The 24,059-nt window shown below is 45.9% G+C and overlaps 1 protein-coding gene across 1 annotated transcript in view; it reads right to left on the bottom strand.

Moving 5' to 3' along the window:
- SLIT1 (slit guidance ligand 1) overlaps positions 1–23,567 on the bottom strand; it is a 617,918-nt gene extending 594,351 nt beyond the window's left edge. Inside the window, exon 1 of the mRNA XM_068257843.1 lies at positions 23,549–23,567. Within this exon, the coding sequence (XP_068113944.1) occupies positions 23,549–23,552 (4 nt within the window). The 5' untranslated portion in view covers positions 23,553–23,567. The remainder of the gene's footprint in view (positions 1–23,548) is intronic.
- Between the last annotated feature and the right edge of the window lie 492 nt (positions 23,568–24,059).

The following is a 24,059-nucleotide window of genomic DNA, read 5'->3' on the forward strand; positions in this document are numbered from 1 at the left end:
GTTTTGTGCATATTTTTCAAAAAACGCATCAAAACACACATAATGAAAGTCAATGGTGACGCAATGCAATGCGTTTTTTAAATGTTTTCTAATGTATTTCCGCATCCTGTTGACTTCCTAGCGATTTTCATAAAACGCAATAGAAAAACTCATGCAAAGCGCATACAAAATGTATATGTGAACCGCAAACGCTTTTAAACGCACGCAAGACGCAAAAAAACTCATGTGCGGGAACAAATGCATAGAAAACGCAATACAGACGCACAAACACATATGCATAAAAACGCCACATTTCCCGCAATGCAAAGTGTGCACCCAGCCTAAAGGGGAACTCTGAGGCTAGAGTCACAGTGGTCAGTTACATAATGCATGCGTTATGAGTGTGAACGGCAATGGAGACTGGATATAGATGGTAATACAAAGCCTGCATGTAGTGAGTTAGAGTAACACCATCAGTTACAGCTCAGTACTGTAACCAGGTCCAGAGAAGTATTGTGCAGCACCACTGAGCACTGAACTAGGCCTCACAGATTATATGCTTGTCTGAAGAAGTGCATTTTGAGTGTGTTTTGAAGGTTTTCTGGCTGCACACATGATAGACAAAGTGTGCAAAATAGCTGAAAAAAAGAGGTGAAGCTCGTGAGATGTTCTGTAAGTGAGAGGAGGGCTTCAGGTGAGTTGAATAGGATCTGAAAATTAGTGAGGAAATGTATAGAGCTGACAACTTAGGGAGAGGTCTGACAGTAAAGGGCATGGATTTCTAAGGCCAGACTTGCAGAAATCAGTAAGAAACGACAATCCTGACTAATGTGAAATGTCAGGAATACATGGAAAGCTTTGCAGGAGCACACCAGAGGAGGAGCTGGCTATTGCTTAAAGGACACCAGAAGTGACGTGTGACGTGATGAGATAGACATGAGTATGTACAGTGCCTGCACACAAATAACTATGCTGTGTTCCTTTTTTTCTTTCTCTGCCTGAAAGAGTTATATATCAGGTATGTAAGTGGCTGACTCAGTCCTGACTCAGACAGGAAGTGACTACAGTGTGACCCTCACTGATAAGAAATTCCCCTTTTTATCTCTTTCTTGCCCTCAGAAGCCATTTTTTGCTAGTAAAGTGTTTTATAGTTGGAATTTCTCATCAGTGAGGGTCACACTGTAGTCACTTCCTGTCTGAGTCAGGACTGAGTCAGCCACTTACATACCTGATATTTAACTCTTTCAGGTAGAGAAAGAAAAAAAGGAACACAGCCTAGTTATTTGTGTGCTAGGCACTGTACATACACATGTCTATCTCATCATGTCACATGTCACTTCGGGTATGCTTTAAGTGGGAAGGCTTTGTTTATGGATTTCCAGTAGAGATGTCGCGAACGGTTCGCCTGCCAATGGGACAGCTGCTACAGAGATTTTAATTAGCCTCTTGTGGGTAACCTCCCTCCTCCCCTTCTAGGAGGGTCTCATCTGCCAGGGAATTATCCTATTTCAAAAACCAGCATACATCATACCATGGCTGGGTATCGAACCCAGATCTCACTGTGTGGTGGGCAAGCACACTAACCACGGTACCACTACAGTCGTAACTGAAACTGGCCTAAAATTTACCATGTATGCTCAATGCAATATGAGGCAGATGAGACCCTCCTCCCTCCGGTAGGAGGGAATAGGTAGAAGGGGAGGTGGGAGGAGACCCACAAGAGGCTAATTAAAATCTCCCTAGCAGAGTGTGTAGCAGCTGTCCCATAACTAATTAGTGTAGGCAGACAACTGAGTCAAATGGTATAAAGGACCTTGCTTGAAGGAGGGAGGGAGGGCGGGTCCTCCAGCAGTGATGTGTATTTCACTCATCAGGTGCCTCTTCTTGAAGCGGGTTGAGCATGCGTGATGCATTAAGGCGGCGGCGGGTATCCAGGCGTCCTTATCTCTCCTCCATGTAAGTCTCCTTGCTTTCACCTTTTGCAACTTGGCGTCCCTACTCCTATCCCTTTAGGCGTTATGGCACATTGTCTTTTTAGGGCTGGTCCCTTCATGCATTAATTCAAATATATAGTATTTCACTATACCACGCTGCACTTTACCTATAGGACCTATTGTCTATTTATGGGCACATTTTTGCACTTTATATAGGACTTATTCCTGATTGTCATTATTCATGTTCTATGTATTATATTTGTATGTCATTTTGGAGTATAAGGACATTCTTATTGACTGGTTTGACCATTATTAATTAATATATTCATGGATACCGCTGCTATCACCATGTGGTGATTTTTATCATTTTTAATTATAGTAGGTTTCATCAAATAAAGATTTTTTTCAATTTGAATATATATTTGAGTGGTCTGGTGCTGTATATTGGGTACTTTTCTTCCCTTTATGTACAATCTCTAATTTCCAGTCTAGGGAGCTTTTCCCCCGAAGCTTCAGACTTTGCTCTCTGCAGTCTTGTTTTACAACACACAGGCCGCACACGGCTGGACAGGAAGCAACCTTATCCTCAATTGGAAGTGCAATAATAACACAGAAGTGCTGTAAATACTCCTTCCTATGCTTCTCCCTTCACACAGCACAGGGCTGGACCTCCGTCATGTCACAGCCCCCTTCAGCAAGCATGTGTCATCACACAAAGAAATGCCAGCACAATCCTGCCACTTATTTCCAAACACTGAGACCTTTGCAGAACTAATCAAGTTTGAAGGTTTTGCCCTGGCAGAGGGTAAATGTCAGTCATTTTTCCATGATGTCTCTGGTCATGGTCAGCTAATAAAAATGTTTATTTATTTATTGTATTTATAAAGTGCCAACATATTACGCAGCGCTGGACATTAATTTAGGTTACAGACAATATTTAGGGGTGACATACAGCAATATGACAATACAGGAATACAAGAAAGATCAGATCACACAGCACAGTATGAGTACAAGGTAATGCTTAGTCAGTCACTGGATGGAGCATGGAGATTAGGCAAGTCAGGTTCACTCAGATGCATAGCATGGGTTCACAGTAATGGAGGTGTATGATCAGGTAGGACACAAAAGGAGGAGGACCCTGCCCAAAGGCTTACAATCTAGAGGGAGTGGTAGGGACACGAAAGGTAGGGGACCAGAGTTCAGCTGTAGGTTTAGAGCACTTGTGAGGGGTAGTAGGCCAGAGTGAAAAGGTGAGTTTTGAGGGCCTTCTTGAAGATGTTGAAGGAAGGGGCTGCCCTAATGGGTGGAGGTAGGGAGTTCCATAGTGCTGGAGCAGCTCTTGAGAAGTCCTGGAGGCGTGCATGGGACTGGGTGATGCGGGGGGCGGTCAGGCGAAGTTCATTGGAGGAGCGGAGTGAGCGGCTAGGTGTGTACCTCTGAGTAAGATCGGAAATGTAGGTTGGACAGGTTTTGTGGACAGATTTGTAGTGTAATGAATAGCGGAGATACCGCCGCATGGGCAAGCGGCATGGCGGCTATCTCCGCGTCTCAGCCAGCGGCTGCTGCTGCGCAGCAGCGTGATATTGCTTTGCCTGGTCCTTCTAGTTCACACAGATGGAGAGCTACGCACGCGCACGCCAGGACCTTTATGCTGCTAGAAGGGGAGTCAACTGATCATGCCAATCAGCTGACTCCAGCTATGCTTTGGATTGGCTGAGTGACTGGGGCGGCGCTGTGGAGCGCTTTTAGTATATATAGGACTTACCTGTCACTTGCAAGTTGTCTGCTGTTGCGAACAGTTAAGTGTTAGCGCTCAGACCTGAGTCAGATCCCACAGTGTGTTAGAACCAGCCGGAACTGGGAATTCACACTGAGTCAGATTCCATTGATAGCTTAAAGTACTATTGCTTGCTACTGTTTATGTGTTAGACTAGTTCCAGGGTGTTGAGACCAAGGACCTCACACCCAAGACTAGGAGAGATCTATATTGTCACTGCCTATCTGTTAGACTAGTTCCCAGGTGTTGAGACCAAGGACCTCACACCTAAGTCTAGGACTGTGACACATTATTTGTTACCTGTTATGACCTTTGGCTTTCCTGACTACCCTCATGTCCTCTGATTCGGTACTTCTGCCCATCTGATTATCTGTTGCCAACACTGCCTGTTCCTAGATACCGAATCAGTCTTCCGCTTCTGTACTTTGTCTGTCCGTGTGCTGCCGATCTGGCTTGTCTGACCTTTCTGGCTGTCACCTAGCCCTTGGGTGAGCAGCCTTACTGTACACCTGTGACACCTGCCCTTCAGGTGGTTACTTGCTGCTATTTCTGTCCTATGGTCACCAGCCCCTCTGGAGGCCATCAGGCAGCATAGCCAGTGGATCTCTACCTCTCTAGGTCCACTGGCTGCAGTACAGTCTGATTCCCTGCCTCTCAGGGAATCCTTGGCTGCAGTCGAGTCTGATTCCTTGCTCATCAGGGAATCTCTAGCTGCAGACCAATCCTCACCATATCTCTCCACTCAGTGGTCCCTGCCCTCAGGTGTCCACTGGCTGCAGTACAGTCTGATTCCCTGCCTCTCAGGGAACCTTTGGCTGCAGTAGTGTCTGTATCTCCTGCTTCTCGGGAGATAACTTCTCCGATTACTCTTGCACAAAACACTATACTACATTGGGTGTCCTGTGTCTAGCTATACTAGTATTATTGGTGATTCTGCAGATCACCACATAATCAGGTATAGCATCTGTATTATTGGGTTATACTGCAGATCACCAATAATCAGAAAAATCTGTGTTGCCGACACCAATCGTTACAGTCAGACCCAGTATCTTGAATCGGATTCTGGACTTGATAGGAAGCCAGTGGAGGGATTCGTAGAGGGGAGTTGCCGTGGTGGAGCAATGGGAGGAGTGGATAATTCTGGCTGCCGCATTCATGATGGACTGCAGTGGGGCTATTCGGGTCATAGGGAGACCAGACAGCAGGGCATTGCAGTAGTCGAGGCAGGAAATGATGAGGGCATGGATGAGGAGTTTGGTGGTGGCAGAGGTCAGGAAAGGGCGAATCTTACAGATGTTACGAAGGTGGAAGTTGCCGGACTTTGTGAGGTTATTGATGTGGGGAGTGAAGGAGAGTGTGGAGTCCCGGGTGACGCCCAGACAGCGGGCATGAGAGGTAGGGCGAATGGTAGTGTGGTTAACAGTGACCTGCACATCTGGGAGGTTCATGGATGACCGGGGTGGGAAGATCATAAATTCAGTTTATAAATCATTTAGAGGAGCTAAGGTTGGAAAAAAAAAGTTATATATATATATATATATATATATATATATATATATATATATATATATATATTCATAGTTACATAGTTACATAGTTACTTTGGTTGAAAAAAGACATACGTCCATCGAGTTCAACCAGTACAAAGTACAACTCCAGCCTGCTCCCTCACATATCCCTGTTGATCCAGAGGAAGGCGAAAAAACCCTTACAAGGTAAAAATTCCTTCCCGACTCCAGATGGCAATCAGATAAAATCCCTGGATCAACATCATTGGCATTACCTAGTAATTGTAGCCATGGATGTCATTCAACGCAAGGAAAGCATCTAAGCCCCCTTTAAATGCAGGTATAGAGTTTGCCATAACGACTTCCTGTGGCAATGCATTCCACATCTTAATCACTCTTACTGTAAAGAACCCTTTCCTAAATAAATGGCTAAAACGTTTTTCCTCCATGCGCAGATCATGTCCTCTAGTCCTTTGAGAAGGCCTAGGGACAAAAAGCTCATCCGCCAAGCTATTATATTGCCCTCTGATGTATTTATACATGTTAATTAGATCTCCTCTAAGGCGTCTTTTCTCTAGACTAAATAAACCCAGTTTATCTAACCTTTCTTGGTAAGTGAGACCTTCCATCCCACGTATCAATTTTGTTGCTCGTCTCTGCACCTGCTCTAAAACTGCAATATCTTTTTTGTAATGTGGTGCCCAGAACTGAATTCCATATTCCAGATGTGGCCTTACTAGAGAGTTAAACAGGGGCAATATTATGCTAGCATCTCGAGTTTTTATTTCCCTTTTAATGCATCCCAAAATTTTGTTAGCTTTAGCTGCAGCGGCTTGGCATTGAGTACGATTATTTAACTTGTTGTCGATGAGTACTCCTAAGTCCTTCTCCAAGTTTGATGTCCCCAACTGTATCCCATTTATTTTGTATGGTGTTAGACCATTGGTACGACCAAAATGCATGACTTTACATTTGTCAACATTGAATTTCATCTGCCATGTATGTGCCCATATAGCCATCCTATCCAGATCCTGTTGCAATATAACACTATCTTCCTTAGAGTTGATGATTCTGCACAATTTTGTATCATCTGCAAAAATAGCAACATTGCTCACTACTGTATCCACTAGGTCATTAATAAATAAATTGAAGAGCACTGGACCCAGTACAGACCCCCGTGGGACCCCACTGCTAACAGTCTCCCATTTTGAGTATGATCCATTGACCACAGCTCTTTGTTTTCTGTCCATTAGCCAGTTCCCTATCCAAGCACACAGACTCTTCCCCAGTCCTTGCATCCTCATCTTTTGCACCAGACTTTTGTGGGGAACAGTGTCGAAGGCCTTAGCAAAGTCTAAGTATATCACATCTACAGCATTCCCAATATCCATATTAGCATTCACTACCTCATAAAAGCTGAGCATGTTAGTCAAACAGGACCTGTCTTTAGTAAACCCATGTTGATGCTGAGAAATAAGATTATTTTATACTATGAAGTCATGTATAGTATCTCTTAGTAACCCCTCAAATAGTTTGCATACAACTGATGTTAAGCTTACAGGTCTATAATTTCCTGGATCTGATTTTTTGCCCTTCTTAAATAATGGGAAAACGTGGGCTGTACGCCAATCCACTGGGACTCTGCCAGTTGCAAGAGAGTCACAAAAGATAAGATAAAGGGGTTTATCTATAACTGAACTTAATTCCCTTAGGACCCGAGGATGCATGCCATCCGGGCCAGGTGCCTTGTCTATTTTTAATTTATTTAGTCTTGCCTTTACTTCTTCCTGCGTTAAGTATTTAATATTACAGTTAGAAGATTGAGACTCTTCCGCCTCTGTAATTTGCAACAGTGCTGTTTCCTTTGTAAAGACAGAAGCAAAGAAAGCATTTAATAACTCTGCCTTACCTTGGTCAACCACCATTGAGTTTCCACCTTCATCCTTTAGGAGTCCTATACAGTCAACCTTTCTTTTTTTAGAGTTGATGTACTTGTAAAACTTTTTTGGGTTAGATTTGATATCCCTAGCGATTTGATTTTCAGCTTCGATCTTTGCTAGCCTAATTTCTTTTTTACAATTTTTATTGCACTCCTTGTAATTGCTGAGTGCAGCCTCGGACCCCTCCTGTTTTAGGACCTTATAGGCATTCTTTTTCCTCTTCATTTTATCTCTAACCTTTCTATTCATCCATAGAGGCCTTTTTTTATTCCTAGACATTTTGTTTCCATATGGGATATACATACTACAATATTGATTGAGAATACGTTTAAAAGCTTGCCATTTCCCTTCAGTGTCCTCCCCTTGTAGTACATTATCCCAGTTCACCAAACTTAGTGCCTGCCTAATTTGATTGAACTTTGCTTTTCTAAAATTCATAGTTTTAGTGGTCCCGCTGCCCCGTGGCCTATCAGTCACCAGATCAAACGTTATCATGTTGTGATCACTATTTCCCAAATGTTCTTGAACCTGCACATTTGATACATTATCTGGTCTATTCGAAATGATCAGATCCAGTAACGCATTCCCCCTAGTTGGTTCCGTTACCATTTGAGTCAAGTAATTGTCCTGTAGTGCTGCCAGAAATCTGCTGCTTTTACCAGAATGGGTAGCCTCAATACCCCAGTCAATGTCTGGAAAGTTGAAGTCGCCCATAACTATGACCTCATTTTTACTTGCCGCTTTTTCAATTTGCTGTAGTAATTGCAGTTCTGCAGCTTCATTAATATGAGGTGGTCTGTAGCATACCCCAATAAGCAATTGGCAACTTTTATTTCCACCATGAATATTTACCCAAACGGACTCCACATCTTCGCAATGTTCCTCCATCTCATCGTTGAGGACAGCTGTAAAAGAAATCTTAACAAAGAGACAAACCCCTCCACCTTTTTTCCCTGTTCTATCCCTCCTGAACACATTGTATCCTTTTAAATTGGCTATCCAGTCATGACTTTCATCCATCCATGTCTCGGTTATTCCCACAATGTCATAGCCTTTGTCATTCAGAATGAACTCTAGTTCATCTATTTTATTTGCAAGGCTCCGAGCATTGGTTATCATGCACTTTATATTTTTACCACCACATTTACCAATTTTGTTTACCTGAAATGGGCTACTTGAAGTTTTACCAACCTCCTTAATCTTTACACTGTCCCCACCCCCCTCTCCACCCCCCATAATGTTAGGCTCCCACTGTCTTTTTACCTTATCTTGTCTATATGTTGAGACTTTATCCTCCCGCCTCCCCCCAGATCCTAGTTTAAAATCTCCTCCAACCGTTTAGCCATCTTCTCCCCCAATGCAGCTGCACCCTCCCCATTAAGGTGCAGCCCGTCCCTGCTGTAGAACCTGTAGCCGACTGCAAAGTCTGCCCAGTTCTCCAGGAACCCAAACCCTTCCTTCCTACACCAATTTCTCAGCCACTTATTTAACTCCCTAAGCTCCCTCTGTCTCTCAGATGTAGCACGTGGCACTGGCAGTATTTCAGAGAACACCACCTTGGAGGTCCTTGCTTTAAGTTTATCTCCAAGTACCTGAAAATCATTTTTGAGGACCTTCCATCTCCCACTAACTTTGTCATTGGTGCCAATGTGTACCATGACAGCCGGGTCTTCCCCAGCCCCACCCAATAATCTGTCAATTCTTTCCGCTATATGCCGAACCCGAGCACCCGGGAGGCAACAGACTGTACGGCATTCACGGTTTCTTCGACAGATTACCCTGTCTGTGCGCCTAATAATTGAATCCCCTACCACCAGTACCTGTCTAGCCTTAGCTGCACTCCTATTCCCTTTCTCGTTACAGCAGTCTGCCCCTTGGTTGCTAAGGAGCACATCCTGCTGCAGCATTGCTACTCCAGAGTCGTCCTCACCAATATTACGCAAACAAGCATACTTATTAGTGAGGGACAACTCGGGACTAGCCTCCCTGCCACTTTTTCCCCTACCCCTTCTAACTGTGACCCAACTAGCGGCTACCTCTGCTTCTTGCTCCGGCTTTACTCCACCCACCTCATCTTCAAGGGTTCCATCAAGTGTCTGGATCGTGAGATCCAAGCTCATCTCCATGTTGTGTATGCGTCTCAGTGTTGCGAGATGCTTATTTAGCTCTGCGACTTCCGCCTCTAACCGAGCAACACGCACACATCCAGGGCAACAGTAAACACCCTCAATCCGCTGATCAAGGCATGCATACATGCTGCAGGATGTACACTGTACTGCATTGTCCAACATGATGACTATTGTGTGGGGAAAATTTATTTAAAGTAAACTATGGTGGTAAAAGATGAAACGGGAGAGTGAGTGACGTTCGGGAGTAAGTGTAGCTGGGGTGGAAGAGGGGGAGGGGTGGAGGAGGGGGAGTGCGTAAGTTGGGGTGGAGGAGGGGGAGTGAGTAAAGTTGGGGTGGGGGGGAGGAGGGGGAGGAGGGGAGGGGGAGTGAGTGAAGCTGGGGTGGAGTCCTCAAAACTTAAAGACTACACCACAACGTGTTAGCACATTCTAACCAATGCAAAAAAACCGCAATATTGGTTGAAGGTTTTTTTGTTTTTTTTTTTTTTTTTTTAGTCCTTACCTGTTTCCTCTCCCTTCTCTCTTTGTGCCTGTGTTCAACGCCTGTTTTTTAACGCCTATGCCACTTGTGTCGAAGCCACTTAGTGAGCAAGCCACAGACTGAGCAAGCTCAGTACTGAGACCTGAAGCTGTCCAAATACCTCGTGTTACAGCTAATCCCTCCCCCTAGCTGATTGACAGCCTGCTGCAAACAGAGAAAAAAAAATTGTACTTTTAAAACAAGCACTTGCTGTTAGATATCTGATGAATCGCTATGCACAAGCCCCAGATATCAAAGCAGCAACACACACACTTTACAAACAACAGCAATATAATATAATCAGAGCTCACAATCTCCCAGCAGTGAAGTGAAAGCAGCCCTCCACCAAGATTAGAGCTGTAGCTTACACTTCCTGTTAATTAATCACCTGTGTTACAGCTAATCCCTCCCCCTAGCTGATTGACAGCCTGCTGCAAACAGAGAAAAAAAAATTGTACTTTTAAAACAAGCACTTGCTGTTAGATATCTGATGAATCGCTATGCACAAGCCCCAGATATCAAAGCAGCAACACACACACTTTACAAACAACAGCAATATAATATAATCAGAGCTCACAATCTCCCAGCAGTGAAGTGAAAGCAGCCCTCCACCAAGATTAGAGCTGTAGCTTACACTTCCTGTTAATTAATCACCTGTGTTACAGCTAATCCCTCCCCCTAGCTGATTGACAGCCTGCTGCAAACAGAGAAAAAAAAATTGTACTTTTAAAACAAGCACTTGCTGTTAGATATCTGATGAATCGCTATGCACAAGCCCCAGATATCAAAGCAGCAACACACACACTTTACAAACAACAGCAATATAATATAATCAGAGCTCACAATCTCCCAGCAGTGAAGTGAAAGCAGCCCTCCACCAAGATTAGAGCTGTAGCTTACACTTCCTGTTAATTAATCACCTGTGTTACAGCTAATCCCTCCCCCTAGCTGATTGACAGCCTGCTGCAAACAGAGAAAAAAAAATTGTACTTTTAAAACAAGCACTTGCTGTTAGATATCTGATGAATCGCTATGCACAAGCCCCAGATATCAAAGCAGCAACACACACACTTTACAAACAACAGCAATATAATATAATCAGAGCTCACAATCTCCCAGCAGTGAAGTGAAAGCAGCCCTCCACCAAGAGGTGGCTATCACATTGGATGGTTAGTACTGTGTAATTTTTTTATTGTTTTTATCCATGTCTGCCAGAAGTAAAGGTGATGACCTGCAGGCTCACTTATGAACAGTAAATACAGTGATTATATGGGAGGGGAAGGGGTGCTGATGTGACCTGTGGAGCCTAATCTTACAGCACCGGTCCTGGAGGTCATTAAGGGGGTTGCAACATCCAAAAATAAGAAATAGCAAAAAAAATGAGTGCCTCAAAAATATTTGTAAACCCTCTTTTTTCTATTTTTCCTCAAATAGATCCCTTACATGCCCCTCGTGTTTTTTTTTTTGTTTTGTTTTGTTTTGTTTTTTTTGTCTCTTATTTTTTACCTCCTCTGGTTGCCATTGCCTAACTACAGGCAAAGGCAGTGCCAGTGGGTTTGTGGTTTTTATTTTTCAGCTAACCCTAACCCAACAAACTTATCTCAGCATGTGTAACGATCGGTGTCAGCACACAGAGAGAATCTGATTATTGGAGATCTGCAGTATCACCAAGAATACAGATTATACCTGATTATTGATGATCTGCAGAATCACCGATAATCCAAGTATAACTAACCTCTGGACACCTTTTTATAGTGTGAGTGTTTGGTGCAACAGTAATGACTTTGAGTAAGACCACCCGAGGAGCAGGTGGTCTCTGGCAGTACGGGCGATACCGCCTTTAGGGAAGTACAACAACCTTCCAGCAGCCTGAGACCTCCCAGGGGGCGGAGTCCCAGGGTGAAGGTAGGAAGGACCTGTGAGTGAGTGACACCTGAAAGGTGGATGTCACTAGCAGGTCTGGAGACTATCTCTTAAAGGGAGAGATAGCTCTCTAGGTCGGGCAAGCCAGGTCGGCAACACACAGATAAAGTACAAAGACAGAAGACTGATTCGGTATCCAAGGCAGGCAGGGTTTGGCAACCGGTAATCAGATATACGTAGGTACCGAATCAGAAAGCAGAGGGATAGTCAGGAATGCAAAAGGTCATAACAGATATGAACAATGTCTAGTCTAGGTGTGAGGTCCGTGGTCTCTACACCCTGGAACTAGTCTGGAATATAATATGATGGTACAGAGTATTCCTAGACTTGGGTGTGAGGTCCGTGGTCTCGACACCCTGGAACTAGTCTGAAGTATAACAGAATGATAACACAGAGTTCCTAATCTTGGGTGTGAGGTCCGTGGTCTTGACACCTAGTCTGAAGTATAACACAATAATACACAGAAGTAATCTGGCTCAGTGTGAATTCCCAGGTCCTCCTGGTTCTAACACACTGTTGGATCTGACTAAGGTCTGAGTGCTTCCACATAAGTGTTCGCAACGGCAGACAACCTGAGACTGGCCAGCAGTGACAATATATATAGAGCAGCGCTCTCCGGCGCCACCCATCAGTGATTGACCAATAGTCACTTGCTCTGAGGTCAGCTGACCAACCTGGTCAGCTGATCCCTCCTCGGCTGTCATAAAGGTTCTGCCTCTCAGCGCGCGCGCGCGTATTTCTCAACCTGTGTGAACTAACAGACCTAGCCACACCAGACGCACGCTGCTGCGGACAAACCGACGCGCTGGACGCGGAATCAGCCGCCTTGCCGCCAGTACACGCGGCGGCTTTTCCGCGTTTTCTCACAGTACCCCCCGAGCAGTGGACTCCGGACACTTCCCACCAGGCTTTCCAGGGTGCAGGTCATGGAATTCTTTCTTCAATTCCTCTGCATGCATACGACAGTCTGGCACCCAAGTTCTTTCCTCTATGCCATACCCCTTCTAGTGAACCAGATACTGCACGGAGTTCTGCACAAGCCGTGAGTCCAGAATCTTTTCAACCTCATACTCAGGTTGGTCATCAATCAACACGGGAGGGGGTGGAATCCACGTGCACTGCCGGCTTGAGTAAGGACACATGGAATGATCTCACACCACGCATCCTGGTAGGGAGATCAATAGCATAAGTGACATTATTGATCTTTCTGGTCACTGGAAAAGGACCCACAAATTTAGGGCCTAGTTTGGGTGACAGTTGCTTTAAAGCCAAATGTCGTGTAGACGCCCAGACCAAGTCCCCTGGAGAGAATTCCTATTCTATGGAACGTCTCTTGTCAGCCTGTTTCTTCTGGTTCTGAAAAGCCCTCCCCAAATTTCTTTTGACTATTCCCCAAATTTGCTTCAAGGACTTCTGCCAATTATCCAGGGCTAGAAACGGAGTAGAAGCCACTGGCAATGGGGCAAACTTAGGTGACCTTCCCGTCACCACCTGAAATGGGAAAAATCTTGACGAGGAACTTTTCAGATTGTTGTGTGCAAATTCTGCAAATGGCAAGAATTTAATAACATCTCCGAAACTGTTCCAGGGATTGATTGACTCTTTCGGTCTGGCCATTGGTTTGTGGGTGGTAGCCTGATGAAAATGAAAGATCCATGTCTAACTGATGGCAAAATGTCCTCCAAAATTTAGATACAAATTGGACTCCCCGATCTGACACTATATTTTCCGGAATGCCCTGAAGCCGAAAAATGTGCTGGATGAAAAGATCAGCCAATTCCGGGGCCGAGGGGAGTCCTTTCAGAGGGACAAAATGAGCCATCTTACTGAAACGATCGACTACCACCCAAATATGAATAAAACTGAACTAATAGTCTTTCCACCATCCCTGTCCACCCCTTTGCCTGATATTACAATAAATGTTAACAACACGTCTATAACATCAGTTCCCAAAGCACAGTGCCTGGGGGTAATATTTGATTCTTCTCTCTCATTTACTCCTCACATTAACTCCCTAACCAGCTCCTGCCATTTCCAACTGAAAAACATAGCACGTATCCGACCTTTTCTCTCCCATGACACAACCAAAATGTTAGTACATGCTCTTATTATATCTCGATTGGACTATTGCAATATATTGCTTGGTGGACTTCCAACTAACCGACTATCACCGCTCAATTCTGTACTGAACTCTGCTGCTCGACTCATTCATCTCTCCTCTCGCTCTTCCTCTGCTGACCCTCTCTGTCAAGCTCTTCACTGGCTACCAATTAATGAGAGGATTCAGTTCAAACTCTTAACCATAACCTACAAAGCTCTCCACAATCTCTCTCCCCTGTACATCTCCTCACTAGTCTCCAGATACCAACCCAACCGCAATCTCAGATCTGCACACGAGCTTCTTCTATCCTCTTCTACAATTACCTCCTCACATTCACGTGTACAAGACTTCTCACGTGCCTCACCCCTCCTCTGGAATGCCCTTCCACAACACATCCGCCACTCTCCCACCTTTGAAATCTTTAAACGCTCCCTCAAAACCCACCTTTTCCGACAAGCATATTCTCTAGCTTAGGCCATGCACCCACTAAATAACCTAATTACGCACTGCCTGTACATATACTGTATACTTCCCCCACCTCTTGTTTCCACCCCATTCCTTCAGATTGTAAGCTCGCATGGGCAGGGCTCTCACCCTTTTGTGTCATGGAATGTTATTAATTCAATTGCTTGCACACTGTTAGAAATTTATACATTTTAGTCATCCTGTTAAATCAAATTGTAATCAGCAGTGCTGTATCTTGTATCAGTGTTCATATTTCCATGTATATCATTGTCTGTATCATTATGTATCCCTTGTTTGTTTTCTTACATTGTACAGCGCCACGGAATATGTTGGCGCTTTATAAATAAATAAATAATAATAATAATAATAATAATAAAATGACCGTCATGCCCTCAGACCTGGGGAGTTTACCCACAAAATCCATGGACAAATGGGTCCAAGGTTCACTCGGAACTGGTAAAGACTGCAATGTTCCAACAGGTGCCTGACGGGAAGGTTTGCTTCTAGCACACACTGCACACTCTCTCACAAACTTTCTACAGTCTGTTGCCAATGACGGCCACCAAGCACTTCTAGCAAGTAGATCCTGAGTTCTGGTGGCCCCAGGATGCCCAGCATTCTTGTGGGAATGAAACAGCTGCAGTAGTTGTAGGCGAAAAGGCAATGGTACAAACAAAACCCCCTCAGGCTTTCCCTCTGGAACATCCTGTTGAAATGGACTCAGAGTGATAATCTTTCCAGGTTTCAGTGGCTGCCAGGACCATTTTTTGTGGGATAATGGTCTCAGGGGCTGAGGGTTGTGCTGTCTCGGGCTCAAAACACCTGGATAAGGCATCCGCCTTGATGTTCTTACTACCAGGGGTATACGTGATTACAAATCTGAATCTTGAAAAGAATAACGACCACCGGGCCTGTCGGGGGCTAAGTCTCTTAGCGCCCTCATTGTACTCCAAATTTTTGTGGTCAGTGTAAACTGTAATGGTGTGTTCTTCCCCTTCTAGCCAATGACGCCATTCTTCAAAGGCCAACTTGATGGCTAGAAGTTCCCGGTTGCCTATATCGTAATTTTTCTCTGCGGGTGAAAATCTTCGGGAAAAATAGGCACAGGGGTGAAGTTTCCCCTGCAAACCAGAACGCTGAGACAGCACAGCCCCTACCCCTACCTCCGAGGCATCTACCTCCACGATAAAGGGAAAGGTGACGTCTACATGTCTCAATATAGGTGCAGAACAGAACAATTTCTTCAGGGTGGAGAAAGCAGCATGGGCATCTGGGGACCAGTGGTGAGTGTGTGCCCCTTTCTTGGTGAGACTGGTGAGAGGCGAGATCACCATAGAGTACCCCTTTATGAACCTCCTGTAGTAGTTGGCGAATCCCAGGAATCTCTGGAGTGCCTTCAGTCCCACAGGCTGAGGCCAGTCCAAGACAGCAGAAACCTTTCCAGGGTCCATAGAGAGGCCAGAGGTCGAGATTATGTACCCCAGAAAGGCGAGAGAAGTCACTTCGAAAATGCATTTTTCCAGTTTAGCATACAGCATATTCTGTCTCAACTTCCGTAGCACAAACCCAACGTGTTTCCTGTGTTCGGAGAGGTTGGAAGAAAAAATAAATATATCGTCTAAGTACACCAAGACAAATTTGCCCAATACCTCCCTGAACACCTCGTTAATCAGCTCTTGGAAGACGGCCGGAGCGTTACACAACCCGAAGGGCATCACCAGGTACTCGTAATGCCCGTCTGGTGTGTTAAAGGCCGTCTTCCATTCATCACCGTCCCTGATACGCACAAGGTTGTATGCACCCCTCAAATCCAGTTTCGAGAAAATCTTAGCATTGGTGACCTGGGTAAACAAATCGTCAATTAAAGGCAAAGGATAACGATATTTTACTGTAATCTTATTTAAGCCCCGATAATCAATGCATGGACGGAGGCCTCCATCCTTTTTTTTTCACAAAAAAGAATCCTGCCCCAGCTGGTGACCAAGAGGGACGAATAAAACCTTAAGCTAAATTTTCTCGGATGTACTCTTGCATGGCCAATTTCTCTGGTCCAGACAGATTATAGAGATGACCTCTAGGGGGCATACAACCAGACCTGAGATCGATGGGACAATTAAAAGGACGGTGAGGAGGGAGTTTATCTGCTGATTTGGGACTAAGCACGTCCGCAAATTCTGAATACTGGCTTGGCAAACCCTCCACTTGAATCTTGGTGTTACCCAAGGTTACCTTCGCTAAACAATGATGATGACAATGGGTAGACCAGCTTGTTAGCTGACCTGAGGCCCAATTGATCTGAGGAGAGTGAAGTTGTAACCATGGCATGCCAAGAATGATCGTGGAAGTTGTCATTCGCAAAACCAGAAACTGTAGAATCTCATTGTGTAACACCCCCACCGTAACCCTTAACTCTGGGGTCTGAGACAGAGGGTAGTTGCTCTGCAGAAGAGAGTCGTCTACTGCAGTCACCAGAATCTGTTGATTCAAAGGGGAAATAGGAATCCCTAATTTCTTAGCAAATTCGTAATCCATAAAATTGGCTGCTGAGCCAGAATCTAGGAAGGCCTCAGTGGCCACTGTTTGATCTCCCCAGGAAATAGTACAAGGGAGGAGCAAACGTTTATCGTCTAGAGGTAAGGACTGCGCGCCTAGGGTATTACCTCCGACTACACCTAGGTGGCAGCGCTTCCCGACTTTTTGGGACAATTCTGCACTCTGTGACCCTCCTCTGCACAGTATAAACAGAGCTGTTCTGCTTTTCTACGATTCTGCTCCACCCGGGACAATTTCGACCGACCAATCTGCATCGGTTCCGGTGGGGGTGAAACGGGTGGAGAAGAGGCGTAGGAAACATATCTCACATTGTTCCTACCCCGAGTCTGTTTCCGGTAACGTAGACGACGATCAACCCTGATTGCCAATGAAATGGCCTCATCAATAGACTTCGATTTAGGATGACCCAGCATTAGATCTGATACTGCGTCTGATAACCCTGACAAGAAACAGTCCAGAAGTGCAAATGAATCCCATTTAGCTGAAACTGCCCATTTTCTGAACTCAGCTGCGTAAACTTCAACCGGATCCCTGCCCTGCCGCAAAGTCTTGAGCTTCCGCTCAGCGGTAGAGGCGATGTCTGGATCATCATAAATTATAGCCATAGCTTTAAAAAATTCCTCAACTGATGCTAGGGCCTCATTCCCTGTCTGAAGACCATATGCCCAGGTCTGGGAATCCCCTGACAGCAGAGTCTTAATAAACGTAATTCTCTGTGCCACGGTTCCCGATGAATTAGGTCTTAACTCAAAGTACGATAACACTCGATTTCTAAAATTCTGAAAGTCAGAAAACTTTTCGGGCACAGGCATACGTAAGTCTGTACCTGGAGGAGATCGCACTATATTCACAGCCATCTGTAGGACTTGTGCAGACCCAGACAAAGCGTTGATCTGTGTCTGATGACTGTCCAGCACTTGGATGAAATTTTCCACCGAGGTGGTGAGTGCATTAAGACGGCTGGTAAGTGCGTCCATTTGGTTTTGGTCTGCCGTTCTGTAACGATCGGTGTCAGCACACAGAGAGAATCTGATTATTGGCGATCTGCAGTATCACCAAGAATGCAGATTATACCTGATTGATGATCTGCAGAATCACCGATAATCCAAGTATAACTAACCTCTGGACACCTTTTATAGTGTGAGTGTTTGGTGCAACAGTAATGACTTTGAGTAAGACCACCCGAGGAGCAGGTGGTCTCTGGCAGTACGGGCGATACCGCCTTTAGGGAAGTACAACAACCTTCCAGCAGCCTGAGACCTCCCAGGGGGCGGAGTTCCAGGGTGAAGGTAGGAAGGACCTGTGAGTGAGTGACACCTGAAAGGTGGATGTCACTAGCAGGTCTGGAGACTATCTCTTAAAGAGAAACTCCAACCAAGAATTGAACTTTTTCCCAATCAGTAGCTGATACCCCATTTTACATGAGAAAGACAATGATTTTCACAAACAGACCATCAGGGGGCGCTGTGTGACTGATTTTGTGCTGAAATCCCTCCCACAAGAACCTCTGAAGACCGCGGTACTCCTGGCAAACAGCCACAATGTAACAATGTTCAGAGACAGGAAACAGCTGTTATTAGCTGTCTAACAGCCAGAGCAGCTAGAAACAGCTAAATAACCTGCCCACAGTAACAATGTCTCCATGTAATAAATGTCAGAATGTGAATCTGGGAGAGGAAAGATTTTACAATGAGCAAACACTGACTAAATCATTTATACATAATTATGGTAAAAAATGAAGCACTTTTTTTACTACATTATTTTCACTGGAGTTCCTCTTTAAAGGGAGAGATAGCTCTCTAGGTCGGGCAAGCCAGGTCGGCAACACACAGACAGATAAAGTACAAAGACAGAAGACTGATTCGGTATCCAAGGCAGGCAGGGTTTGGCAACAGGTAATCAGATATACGTAGGTACCGGAACAGAAAGCAGAGGGATAGTCAGTAATGCAAAAGGTCATAACAGATATGAACAATGTCTAGTCTTGGGTGTGAGGTCCGTGGTCTCTACACCCTGGAACTAGTCTGGAATATAATATGATGGTACAGAGTATTCCTAGACTTGGGTGTGAGGTCCGTGGTCTCGACACCCTGGAACTAGTCTGAAGTATAACAGAATGATAACACAGAGTTCCTAATCTTGGGTGTGAGGTCCGTGGTCTCTCTCGACACCCTGGAACTAGTCTGAAGTATAACACAATAATACACAGAAGTAATCTGGCTCAGTGTGAATTCCCAGGTCCTCCTGGTTCTAATGGCCCATACTCACGAGGGGCAATTGTCGCCGCAACACGCGGGGCGCACGTGTTGCGGCGACAGGTCGCCCGTGAGTATGGGCCGCGCGCACACCGAACTGTCGCCCGGAATGGGCGCGCACCCCGAACTGTCGCCCGTCGCTGAAGTCGCCAGGCGATTGAAATGTTCAATCGCCTGGCGACAGTCGCCGCCGCAACTCCGCCGCAGCTGTCACTAGTCCGCGTGAGTACGCGGACTAGCGACAGCAACCTCCATTGAGGTACGCAGAGCTTCCGGCGGGGGGAGGAGGAACGTCGGCGACAGCTTCCGTCGCGCCGCTGGTCCCTCTTCCGCGTGTGTACGCGGAGGGACCTGGCGAGGAGCTGTCGCCGGCCTGTCGCCCACACGCTCACATGTGCTGGCGACAGGCCACTTTTACCGCCCGTGAGTATGGGCCATAACACACTGTTGGATCTGACTAAGGTCTGAGTGCTTCCACATAAGTGTTCGCAACGGCAGACAACCTGAGACTGGCCAGCAGTGACTATATATAGAGCAGCGCTCTCCGGCGCCGCCCATCAGCGATCAACCAATAGTCACTTGCCTTGAGGTCAGCTGGCCAACCTGGTCAGCTGATCCCTCCTTGCTTGTCATAAAGGTTCTGCCTCTCAGCGCGCGCGTATTCCTCAGCCTGTGTGAACTAACAGACCCAGCCACACCAGACGCACGCTGCTGCGGACAAACCGCCATGCTGGACGCGGAATCAGCCGCCTTGCCGCCAGTACACGCGGCGGCTTTTCCGCGTTTTCTCACAGCATGCAAATAACAGAAAGCTTCCAATTTCAGATGAGATAAGGACACTATGACCAGAAAGTATTTGAACAGCCCCCCCTTCCCTTTTGAGTTTACACAGCGATGTAAGCCTATTATAGAGAGGGAAAATAACAGTGAACTGGGTTGGGGAAAAAAATGTGGGCAAAAATGATGTCACTTTTGGCAGCAGAGAAACAGTAAAGATGGAAACCAGCAGAAATATATATATTTTTTTCATATCAAATTTCTCTTAAAGGGAATGTATGTCCAAACACACACACAAAAAAAAAACAAAAACCAAAACACCCATACTTAGCCAGGGCTTCCTCCAGCCCCTCACAGCCGAAACATCCCACGCCACTGCTCTGCTCTCAGCCGCCCACCCGGGTCCCCGCCAGTAAGGCCTGCACAGAACACTCCGAACAACGTGGACTTGATTCACAGCAGCACCCCGGGCCGGTAGCTGAGAGCAAAGCTGTGGCGTGGGACATGTCGGCTGCAAAAGGCTGGAGGAAGCCCCGGGTAAGTAGATTTATTTTTTTTTGAGTGCTTGGACATTCCCTTTAAATATGACTGTAAACATTAAAAACAGGATAGGTAAGCTAAAAAAGGATTTTTTTTCCCCCAGGTAATATGGAGTTTCATCCTACTTAAAAGAGAACCCGAGGTGGGTTTAAAAAATGTAAAAAAATACTAGGCTACCTGATCTGCGGGGCTGAGCGGATCAGGTAGCCGCAAAAACCGCCGCTTCCGTGGGCTGCAGTAGTCCACTTTCACTTTGACCTCTGGGTAACGACGCTGTACTGAGAGACTGTGCATAGCGTGCAGGAAATCGGGAGAGCAGCAGGGGGCGTGGCCCAGGAGACAGAGCTGCCCATTGGCAACTCAGGAAACCCTGTAAGAACGCCTCTGGGGGGCCTTTTAAACAGGGAATTCCTGTCTCCTCAGTTTACCTCCGAGATAAACTCGGGGGGGGGGGGGGGTATAACGTGACGGTATGGGGAGCAGAGAGTGGCGGTTGGGGGACACATAGCCATGTCATTAGGCAGAGAGCATGTCTCTGTATCCCATCTCTCCCGTTCTCTTTAAATGTCTTAAAAAAAAAAAGGTAAACTGAATGGAATAGTTTTTCTATTAAAAGTGTATTTTCCCTGAACTTTCACAAACAGCAGGCTCACCATTTGTCTTGTTCCAGGTAACGCAGCAAACGGCTGAACTACTGAAAGGAAAACTATTCCTGGAGCTGGCCCTTTACCCTTATAGAATTCCTAGGATATGCTTTCCAAGGCTGCCTAAATATTATTGTATTAGCTTGCAGCTTGTTGTTACAGAGGAGAGGTTACGAGAGATCAGCTCTGCAGAAATGTCGTGAGATTTAATCAGCATTTGTTGAAAGCGTAGAGAGGGATTGGGAGGGATCCGTCAAGGCCGAGCGTGGAAGTACGCGAGACATAACGGCCCCCTTTACAACATATCAGGAAAAGAAGAGACGCAGGGAAGCAAAAATAAGCCCACTTTGAGGCCCCATTCACACTTGCAATTGCAAAACGCGATTAACGCTAGTGATTTTACCGTGATTAACGTGGTAACATCCCTGCACACTCTCGCAATTAGCACTCCCCCCCCCCCCCCCCCCCCCCCCTGCAATTTAAGGAGAACCTGAGGCAGAGTTAAGTAAAATAAAAAAATTACTTAGTGTACCTGAGAAGAGGAGATTAAAAAAAAAAAAAAAATTATTATACATGCCTGTCAGGGGTGCACGGATAGTACTTTTTAAAATCCGAATTGATCCAGATCCAGTTTGGATATCCGGATCTGACCTTTTAGATATCTGCGTTCACGTGGATATCCGGACGCATTATCCATGGATATCCAACCTATTCGGATATCTGGATAGAAAGACCGGAAGTGCCCTTTAAAATGCTTCCAAAACGTTTTAGGAGGTGAAAAACACCTCCACCCGCCACCACCCTCCTCCCAACTGTTGAACACAAAAGGCAAGGCCGTCCCTGGTTGGGCTTGAACCACCAACCTTTCGGTTAACAGCCAAATGTGCTAACCAATTGTGCCACAGAGACTGCGCACGCAGTTGCTGCTAAATGATTTTATGGGGATGTATGTGTGTATTTTGGAGGGAGGAAGTAAGTCTGCTCCAAGAAGTTTAATAGCACTTTTTCCTACAGCGAAGCATTCACTGTGTGGCAGTATAGTGGTGAGCATAGCTGCCTTCCAAGCAGTTGGAGGATGTTTTATCTGTGTATTCGGATCTGGATATCTACAATATCCACGGATATCCGTGTCGCAGATATCCGTGTCATGCGTCCAAATATCCGCAGATCGCTATCCGGATTTTTAAAAAAATCAGAATCTGATCCAGAACGTGTATAAAAAAAAAAAAAAAAGGGTCGGATATCCGGAATCCGGATGAGCATCCCTGATACCTGTGGCTTCCTCCAGCCCCCTTCAGGTTGATTGCTCCTCGCTATCCTCCTAAGCCGTCTGAATCTTCCGCCTTTCGCCCTGGAAAGTCCTCCAGTTGGGGGCCAGTCGATGTAGGCACAGTCCAGCCACCCACGTGACCGGGTTGTGCATGCGCAATACGCCTCAGCCCGGAGGACTTTTACAGGGTGAAATGCGGAAGATGCAGACAGCATAGGAGGACGGTGAGAGAGCGATGAGCCTGGAGGGGGCTGGAGGAAGCCAGGGGGATGTGGAATTTTTTTCTCTCCGGCCCACCTCAAGTTACCTTTAAGAAAAGGGTAACATTTGTATCCTCCAGTTCCGAGCTGCACACCAGTACTTGTGTTGATGGGAGAAACTGTCCCAATGCCTCTAGTGATGCCCTGCAAAAAAAAAATCCACCTCCAACTCCAACCTGCTTTTTTTTTTTTTTAATATTGCATGCAGCCTATTGATTTAAAGAATAATTGAAGTGAGAGGTATATGGAGGCTGCCATATTTATTTCCTGTTAAACAATACCAGTTGCCGGGCAGCCCTGCTGGTCTATTTGGCTGCAGTAGTGTCTGAATCACACCAGAAACAAGCATGCAGCTAATCTTGTCAGATCTGACAATGTCAGAAACACCTGATCTGCTGCATGCTTGTTCAGGGGCTATGGCTGAATGTATTAGAAGCAGAGGATCAGGAGGACAGCCAGGCAACTGGTATTGTATAAGAGGAAATAAATATGGCAGCCTCCATATACCTCTCGCTTCAGGTTCCCTTTAAATGAGCTTTGATATCACATCCAAATTTGTGGGGGGGAAATGGGCAAAAATCGCAATAATGGAAATGTAAGCTTTACTGATCACCCCTAATTGATGACCATAAGGATTACAGCAACAGGTTTGTCAAAAATAAATAAAAAGAAAATGTCTGCCAAAAATTCAAAGCCTCTTTCACTAATAAGGGCGGTCAAAGAAATACAAATAATTCTGACTGGTCCATTATCAACCCACATGAATTTGAATAAACCTTCATCAACTCTGATTGATTTGCATCTCATTAACCATTCACAAGCCGTGAGGTAAGGCTGCAGTGTGTTAGGATTCCCTCTATTGGGGGGGATATTATATTCAGGACTCCTCCCCCTCTGTCAGCAATGGCAGGAGATGGAATCCCCACAGCAGGGCCACAGAGAGCAATAATACACTGACGCTCCTCATCCTTACTCATAGCGTGACCCCGACATGTAAGATGGCTGTAGCTCCTCAGAGGCAGCACCCCACTGGCTGGCTGCATTCTCACTCAGCTGTTCCCGCCCGAGCCTCTGGGGTGTGCGGTGATCAGAGGCCTCGCTGCGCTCATTGGCTGACGCGGGTCACGTGAGCGGCTCTGCCGCAGCGCTCTCTGGGAGATGGAGTTCTGTCCTGCTCCGCGGGGCATTGTATCTGTGGCTGTGAGAACTACACGTGATGTGGAGCGGGCGGGCGGCTCTTCCTGGCGGTGCCTGTATGATTCCTGGGAGAAGTCCGCCGTGTATTAGTGGCAGTCATGTGCTGAGCTCTGTTCTGTGGAGATGATGGTTGGTATGAGGGTGTATTTGGTACACGGAGACCTGGAAGAGAAGCAGCCAGTGGCAGCTCAGCCATCATGATGACTTGGCCCTTAAAGGGACCCTGAACCTGCCAGGGGCAATTACGTAAGAATTGAAGAGGCGACAGAGGACGGCGTGGGAGAGAT

This window comes from Hyperolius riggenbachi, chromosome 10, assembly GCF_040937935.1.
Source record: "Hyperolius riggenbachi isolate aHypRig1 chromosome 10, aHypRig1.pri, whole genome shotgun sequence".
NCBI lineage: Eukaryota > Metazoa > Chordata > Amphibia > Anura > Hyperoliidae > Hyperolius > Hyperolius riggenbachi.